This window comes from Apaloderma vittatum, unplaced genomic scaffold (genome assembly GCF_000703405.1).
Source record: "Apaloderma vittatum isolate BGI_N311 unplaced genomic scaffold, ASM70340v1 scaffold1129, whole genome shotgun sequence".
Taxonomy (NCBI): Eukaryota; Metazoa; Chordata; class Aves; order Trogoniformes; family Trogonidae; genus Apaloderma; species Apaloderma vittatum.
The window spans coordinates 34,119-42,530 of NW_009735562.1; the positions used below are offsets into that span (position 1 = coordinate 34,119).

At 49.5% G+C, this 8,412-nt stretch overlaps 1 protein-coding gene across 1 annotated transcript in view; it reads left to right on the forward strand.

The window, feature by feature from the left end:
• Positions 1-6,158, forward strand: part of MAP2K6 (mitogen-activated protein kinase kinase 6) — a gene marked incomplete at its 5' end in the record, with an annotated part of 16,276 nt that extends 10,118 nt beyond the window's left edge. Inside the window, 2 exons of the mRNA XM_009876608.1 lie at positions 2,334-2,379; positions 5,602-6,158. Of these exons, the coding sequence (XP_009874910.1) occupies positions 2,334-2,379; positions 5,602-5,679 (124 nt within the window). The remainder of the gene's footprint in view (positions 1-2,333; positions 2,380-5,601) is intronic.
• Positions 6,159-8,412: the final 2,254 nt, after the last annotated feature.

An 8,412-nucleotide genomic window follows, 5' to 3' on the forward strand; every position in this document is an offset into this window, starting at 1 on the left:
TGCAGTTGGCGGCGCAGAGTTCGCCCCGCGATGGCCCCGGTCGGCGGCCGTCCCGCTACCACGGCCCTGCGGCTGCTGCGCTGCTTTTTTGGAGCTGGAAGCAGCGGGAGAGTTTGGCTGTGGTGTAGGAAAAGGGTTGGAGCAGATGCGCGCTGTCTGGAGGTTACGAGAGCTGCATAAAAGCACAGGCTCTCCCAGCGCCCGAGGAGGAGCTCGCAGCTGCCCTCATTGTATGGTTCAAAGAGAGCTGGCGGCAGCCCCGGCTCCTGACTGCTTCTCCCTCCAGCTTCCCTGGAAACCGCCCGGGAGGCGTTTTTATTTTCCAGGCGCTGCAGTGCCACCCGTGGCTTGCCGTGGTAGCCAAGAAAGGACGGCTGATCGACAAATAGAGAAATGTGAGACTGTTCCCGAGCTGCCAGCGTCACGGCCTGGAGCCTGGCCGGCTCTGCTGTGACCCAGGAAGGGGATTATCAGCCACTCCTGCCCGGGGACTTTAAGTACCAACACTCGGATTCCTCAGAGTCTTGTTCAAACATGTTTTTGAGGTCCCTGTGATTCAGCTTACACACCTCAATACTGATCTGCGTTGGGGAATACCTGCCCGTGCCCGTAGTGCTCTGTGTCTCTCAGAGGTGGGAGCTGGCTTGGAAAAACCCTCTCACAAAATACCCACCATTTTTTGCAAGTCCCACGCTGAGACGTTGGACCAGCTGCCTTTCTCTCCCGTGCTGCTGGCTCACTACTTGTTATTGCAAAGTTGCGTGTTTGTGCCAGGCAGGCTGTTGTTCCCCACTGATTATTTTGCTTTTGCAAGCATGGTGTCTTGCAGCTATAGCTGTGGGCTGATTTAGGAGTAAGGTATCTACAGCAGTTTGTGATGGTTGCAGTGAGAAGAATGACCCTGCTGAGCAGCTCTTGTGTCTGGAAAGCTCACGCTTTGGGAAGCACACGGTGGTTCCTCTCTTTGCAGGATTACTGAAAATCCCTTAACACCAGTGCAGTGGCATGGACTTGGAAAAGTGTGCTTGGGCTGCAGACTGCACTAGTTTTCTGTTGTTGGAGTCTGAGAATTTTTTCTGACATCAAACCAGGTCACTTTACTCAGGATACAGAGATTGGCCTGGCTTAGGCCTACCTCAAACTGAAGAGGTCACCGAGTGAATAAGACCATCTGCTGCCCGGGGCAGCCAAAGGCGGGTTACCTGCAGCCACTGCAGGAGAATTCCTGGGAAGTCTGAGTCGGGATCAGATCCAAACATGGCTCTTTGTTCCTGAAGATTTACATTGATTTCAGTAACTTGTCACCATATTTCCTGGTATTAGTAACCTAGGAACAATGTTTCTGTTTGTGGATGGTCTAAATTAAGAGGATTATACCCAAATCCTGCTTCTGGACACACCTAACCTTAGAATTCACCTTAGCATCTTAGCTTGGGCTGCGTTTGAGCTCAGAGGATGTGACACATCCCGTACCTTCAGTTCGGCAGTATTGGCACGTATCGTTACTAGGTTCCTCTGTTCATTCACAACATGACACTAAACATGAGCCTGCTACACACAGCAAGCAGGAAATATCTATTCAGTGTGTGTCCTCCGCTTCCTCCGGGCTCCGGCAAATCCCAGCAGAGAAGCAACTTATCACTGCCGAGGTTCTCACTTTTGTTTTGCTCAGTGTGACACCTTTTCCCCGCCACCGACGTGTACGTGTGTGAAGATCTTTTCAAGTTGCTCCAAGTGTCTTTCCCCTAAATACACTGTCAGGAAGTGAGTAGAGATTATGTCCTGTCTTTTAAAAGCTATTTTCTGCTGGAGGGAAACCAAAATAACTTCCAGCTACAACCCTCCAGAGCCATCTGTTGTAGGAGAGGAGAAAAAAGGATGTCCCATGTAACCGTCCCTGCTGATAACAGCGTGGTGATAAACAAATAGTTGTACACGTGCTTCGGAGCCACTCGGTTACTGCTCCCAATCAGAGGTTGGAGGCTGTATCCATGCCCTTAGTCACTGGCCTATGGGATAATTCCCAACAAACCAACTGTACCTGGTTCCCAGCAACAGGCACTGTCTTGGCTGGTACACACATTGCCTCTAGATCTCTCGTTTAGCCTCGAGCTCACTGCACTTGTGTGTGCTCAGCACTGGGTATGGGGCTCTCTGCAGGCTCTGTTGGCCGTAGGTGTCCTCAAGGCCTAAGCTTAACCTAAGGATGAGTGGTTGAACTTATTCTACAGGGACTTGAAACCTCGTCTTTTTACTGGTATAATTTTATGATTTTGCTTGCATTTCATACAGAATATAACTGATTTTTTTTTGTTCTCTTTTTTTCCTTAAAGCTTGAAGAAGAATTCCAAAGAACGGCCGACATACCCAGAGCTTATGGTGAGTGTGCCTGCATTAAGCAGTGTATTAGTTCAGAGTCAAGATGGATTACAGTGAGATGCTGAAGACAGGGTTTCCAACAGTGGCTGGTGATTTGGGATACTTAGCATCTCTTTTTCCATAATAGATGTGAGAATCATGGCACTTCAGTGTCTTAGGAGGGTGACTGCAAATCAGAGATGCTCTGTGAAATCTTGTTCAGGTGCTATTCGAGTCAGATCAATGGAGAAAAATATGTAAAATCTGTTCACGAATTTGTTAAGGGATGAGAGCAAGGCTGTGAAGAATCAGTTAGCAGGGATAAAATCCTCCTCTTGGGTTTGTGCAATGGCTTCAAACACCTGAGTGAAATAGATGCACCACGGATGCTCCACGTGGTCTGCAGGAGCTGAGTGATCTGCTAGGCTTTGCTGTCCTGGTGCTTCAGAGAGGAGACTTTTTGGACAGAGTAGTTCCTGGATGTTAGGGACAGAGACGAGTCTGTGACTAATCATTCCGGTTATTGAATTTCTTCGGCTGCTTAGAGACTTTTTGCTGTGAGCGTGTCTAGGATGGAGGAATAACTAAGGAAGAAAATGCTGATAAAAGCTTACTACAGGGGAAAAGCAAAGCAGTGCGGGAGTTTGAGGTCAGATGCACTTAAATGCAGATGAACTTCCAGCAGTGTAGACATTGGTGTATACTCAGCCAGAGCTCTGGGCCGGAGCTGGCAAGAAGAGGGTCTGTGATGAGATTTTTCTTCTAGGGCTCCACAGCTTCAGGGCCACTCTCTCTCCTGACTTTCAGGTATTGATCCTGGTGCTCTGATAGCTGGCAAAAACCCAAGAGAGCTTAGGAAGTCAGTCTCTGACTCCCATAAGCATTTAGTCCCTGCCTCACCTGATTCGCAGCTTGCTAAAAGCAGGATGATGCCTGACTTATTTCTGAAGATCCTGACCCAGCTGCTTGCCTGCCCCTGAATGTCCACCCCTGTGGGTGGAAACTGCTGCAGAATTTCCTCAGGCATTGGTGTCCCCTGCCCCATAACTTGTAGGACATGCATTATGCTCTCCAGGGTGTCAGCCTCGTTGCTGCCCCGTGCTGTGTGTTCAGAGGTGTTGGGACCTCTGTGGTGTGAAGTTGCCAGGGTTTTAAGGTGCTCTCCAGCTGCAAGATTATTGAATAAATACATACATCTTTTAAGCAAATTTCTGAAGTTTGCCAAATGGCCTTTTATCAAAAAGGTTCACCAGAGCAGCTCCATCTGTTGCAGCATTAATACCCACTGGCAAGCGAGTGCATTTCTGTTGAATTAGGTTCTTGGATCACCTCTCCAGAGTATCTCAATGCTGTGGTATTTTATGGCTGACATGAATGTTGTGAGGTCCTGTGGTTGAGGGCTGCTGTTTTGTTGGGTTTTTTTTCTCCCTTCTCTCTCTCTTACGGCATTAAGTTGCGGTACTGGATTGGACTTGTCATTTAGACCAAGACTGCTCCCTTGCTTTCCTGTTGAGGTTTCTCATGGAAAATATGACTCTATGCTATCTTGAGCATCGGGAAAACTGATACAGATGCTTAATTTCGTTTAAAAACCCACTTCCCCAGGTGAAGTGAAGCATGAAAGTACTGCAGGACCAATGGTCTGCACACTGCATGGAGCACATCCTACCTGGCACGGGTTGGTTTTTTTTTTGCTATAACCAGGCTCAGTTGTTGCAAAAGAGGTCGGGTTCACTGAGAGATGTGGGGCTGGAGGCCACTGCTGTCACCCGTGTCACGCTTGTGGGTGCTTCCAGGCTGCGGTATCTCTGCTTTGAGTGTGACTTAGCTGGGATGTGAAAGCAGCGGCATCACGCTGGGATGATATTGCAGCGTGCCGTTTGGACCATCTCTCTGAGAGTTATTCAGGACACTTCGATTCCCGTGACTGTCTGACCCAGGCAAACCTAAAATTATGCCTGGATCCTTGCCTCAACCCATTTCAGCTCTGTTTCCCACATAATTGTGCTTCCTCTTCCTTGCTGGTGTGTCTTTGGGTTGGTTCCCGGCTGCTCAGACCTGCCTCTATTCACTGGGTAACTTTCCACTCCAGCCCATGCTGGGTTTCTTGCTCTTCTTCTCCGCTTGGCCACTGCCATAAATGATCATTGAAGCAGCCAGTGCTTAGGGACCAAGATGAGGGGCAGCTTTGAAAAACCCTGGAACCCCAAAATTGTTTTTAAAAATCTGCCTTGAAACGAGAGGGTCAGGAGTCAAACTAAGCTCCCCCAGCCTGCATATGGGATGCACAAAAGCATTTTGCACAGAGCACACACCTGCCCTGCAGGGCCCCAGCTGCCTTTTTGGTTCTCTCTGACATCTTCCATACAAATAAATGCAACTAACTGCCAGGATGGTGGGTGTCAAACAGTATTTTGGTGATTTCAGGTGGAAGTTGGCTGATCTCAGCTGATGTGTTGCAGCCCCTGGTAGCAAACTGAGTCGCTGGTGCTAGCAGAGAGAGGCTTTGCTCTTGCTGTCAGGGGGCATTTGGTTGTGTTTTTGTTCTCCTTACACATGTTTTTCTTTTTGTGCTGAAATGTAGGCAGGATTTTCTGGCAGGATATCTTCCCATGTTGGTCAGGATTAAGTAGTTAAACCATACAGCTGCGGGTGGCTTCCCAGCCGGGACGGCTTTCCTCTTTGCGGTGGTTAGGGGTGAAGTAGCCATCTCCTGCTGCGAGTATGAGCAATTGCAGGGCAGAAATGAGACTCAAAAGTCACCAGAGGGTAAATACACAGATAAAGCAGGAAGCTGAGGGAAAACCCACTGCAGCCAGCCTTCCTGCAACGTTTGCCTTGCACCCGGTGGGCTGGGTAACCACCACCTCAGGAGGAGCACACCTCCTCCCAGGGCACCACTGAGCTGGGAGCCAGTGTGTGTTGAAGGGAACAACATGCTAGAGATGGAGGGAATGTTTTTTAATGCTTTTCCTTGCTCTGAGAGCAGCCCAGCTCAGCCCTCCCAGCCAGGGTAGGGTATAGAGGGAATCCAAGAGGGCAGCACAAATCTGCAGCCTTCACGAAGTGGCCCCTTGGGCTTGCTGACTTGCTTCAGCTCCAAAACGCAGGAAGCACAATATTATGATGCTGGTGACAAAATCTTTCTCACTGTCTTGAGGCTTTTCTGAAAAGGTCTTAGGTTTGGTCCTCAGTGTCCTGAATAATAAACTTTTCCATTTTTTTCTCTCTTTTCTTAACCAGCAACATCCTTTCTTCACCCTGCACGAATCCAAAGAGACAGACGTCGCCTCTTTTGTCAAACTCATCCTGGGAGAATGAGAACTGGACTTGTAAATGAATTGCCCTTCTGTGGACTGGTGGGTGCAGGGGAGGGGCACGTGGCAGGACTTGTCTTGAAAGCACCAACAGAAAGTCGCCGTATTTTGTTTTGTTTTGTTTTTATTCTGAGAAACTCCCGCCTCGCCGAAGTTTTTTAAAAGGGTTCTTTGGTATCCATAGTGACATAGAATGAGCTGGTTAGTGAAATGAATTTTAATAAGGTTGGTAACCTTAAAACAAAAAACAAAACAGCAAAAAAAGATTTGAAAAGAGTGATTTACATATTTAATGACAGTCGAAGTCCCTCTTCCTAACTTTCTCCTCACCCCCCTCGCCTTCCCCCTGAACCAGAATTTGCTTTGTCATGGTAATAGGTGCTACGGTAGTCATGAAGTTGTATGTAGATTTATATTTTGTCCCTTCCATTATTTTAATATTTATGTTAAGTGCTTGATGGAATAGATTTCTGTTTTATATGAGGATGAATGCGTGGTGATGATGATGATGATGCTAACTGAGGCCACAGCAAGCAGTAGTTGTAGGGCTTTGCTGGGGAAAAGGTGTCAAAGGAAAGGAGGAAGAAGAGTAGAAATGTCTGTGTTGTGGAAAATATTTAATGTGCATCGTAAAATGAATTTATAAGCAAGGATCTCAGCTCAGCCACTCGAGCTGCTTTTGCAGCGTGTGAGGCAGCATCACTGGAAGGGAGGCAGGCCCCAGTGTCCCGTGAGGTTGCCTCTTCTCCGGACACCGCGCTCCGACTGCGGCTGGCACGTCCCCACCACCCGGAGAGCCCCTGCCCCACGTCCCACCCACTTACTCGGCTCTGTCGGGTGGGCGAGGAGGTTTGGCGTGAGAAGACATTGCTGTGATAGGAAATAGGTTGTCAGATAAGTTGCACAAAGATCAGGAGGAGGCTGACTGCAAGTCAGCCCCCACCTGCCCGTGAGTCCAGCAGCAGCGTTGCAGCGCCTGGGGCTCCCTCAGGCTGGGGATGAGCTGCTTTGGGCCTAAAAGGGAGTTCTTCTCTGCATCTCCGTATAAGAAAAGGTAATGGTATGCGTAGCGTGACACCTGTGAAAAATGGGATGTCTCAGCGCGTTTCCAGGGCTCTCGGCACTGCATCGGCAGCAATCCCTGTGTGCTTGCCCGCAGACTTTGGGAGTGCGAGCGAGCTCCCCTGGAGCCTGTGCCAGTTTGGGCCAAATCCGGCTCTGGTTGGGATGCTGAAGGCAGCCAGGAGCACTGGGCTCCAGCACGATCTGCAGGTGTCTCCCACGAGAGCTGCAGCCTGGGAAGCCACGTGAGGAAACCACAGCCCACCCCTACCAGGAGTTTGTTGCTGCGGACCAAGTCCTCCGAGAAAAGCTGCCAGCCGAGGGCAGGGGTATGGGGATGGGAGGGATCGGGGAGAAGACGACAGATCGCACCGCTTTTAGGTAACACAGTTACTGCCTAGAGAAAGGGGGAACCATGCACTGCAAGGTGTTGGTGTCAGTCTGGAGCAAGGCCACCACATTAACGCTGGTTTGACTGAGCCAAATCTGCAGAGCTGCCTCACTGGGCTGTGAAGTCCTTTGCCTTTGCCGGTGGCTCCTTCCTCTGGAGAAGGAGAGTGCCCGTGCACGTGGCTGCACTCGTGCCTCTCTAAATGCTTCCCTTTCCCCATCCTCACTTTGGAGTGGACTCTCAGAGCCAAACCCCAGCTAGAAGCACGCCTTGCTCTGTGATATTTAAGTTGTGTAGGATGTAATTCAGCCTGAGATCCAGCCCTTCCTGTCCCAGTTCAGTGGCTCCACTCTGTAGGTGCAGGTTGTGCTTCTGAACTGGGCTGAGCATCTGTTTGGGAAGCGATCCCTTGGAAGGGCTTGTGGGGAGGGCAGTATTTAGAGCAGGGATTCCCGAACGGTGACACCTCTTCTGCTGGGGACATGCTGACCACACTGAAGAAGCGCATGTAGACACCACCAGTGCCCTGGGCTGCCACTGTCACTGCCACAGCCACGCCTGCAGAGGTGGCAGTGAACCCCGAAATAGCGCAGCTTTGCCCTGGGGCCAACATCGAGGGAGATGGAGAAGCGTTGCTCATGGGTATTTATCGATCCCTGGTACCCCTCACCTGCAGAACAGGGTAACTTGAGGAGGGCTTGCAGGAATCGAGGTGTGGGGTTTTCCTTGCTGCAAAGAGCTCACGGGTCACAAAAGATTTTGGAGAAGAGGTTCCCCTTCCTCAGCTGTGTTTCACAAGCCTGCCTGGCCCTCGGTAACGATAAGCTCTGTATTCTGCTTTGCGTCGAGGGGAACCTTTCAGGTTGCGTTTTGTTGCAGATGAAACACAAGGATGTTTTACTTTGCAGCGTAATTTTAAGAGGCCTCGCATGGCTCGTAATCTGCCCTCTCATATTCCATGGGGTGTGTGTGTGTTTTCTCTCTCTCGCTTTCTCAGAGTCGCAGAGCTGTTTTGATTGATTGTCCTCAGCTGCAGCTAGAAGTCCAGCCAGCCAGTTTATAGACTTGGTTCCAGCATCAATTCTCGCTTTGAAAAACATGACATTTAAAACCACCCTTTGGTTTTTCTACATATGGATCTGATGCTTTTGTTAAAGATTGTTTTTGCCGCTTTTCTCCTGGAATATAAGTCTCATTTGGACACCACATCTCCTTGACCTCAGAGCACCTTTATTTCAGTGCCATTGTAATTGACAGGTTGAATTTATAAGATACTGTCAAAGT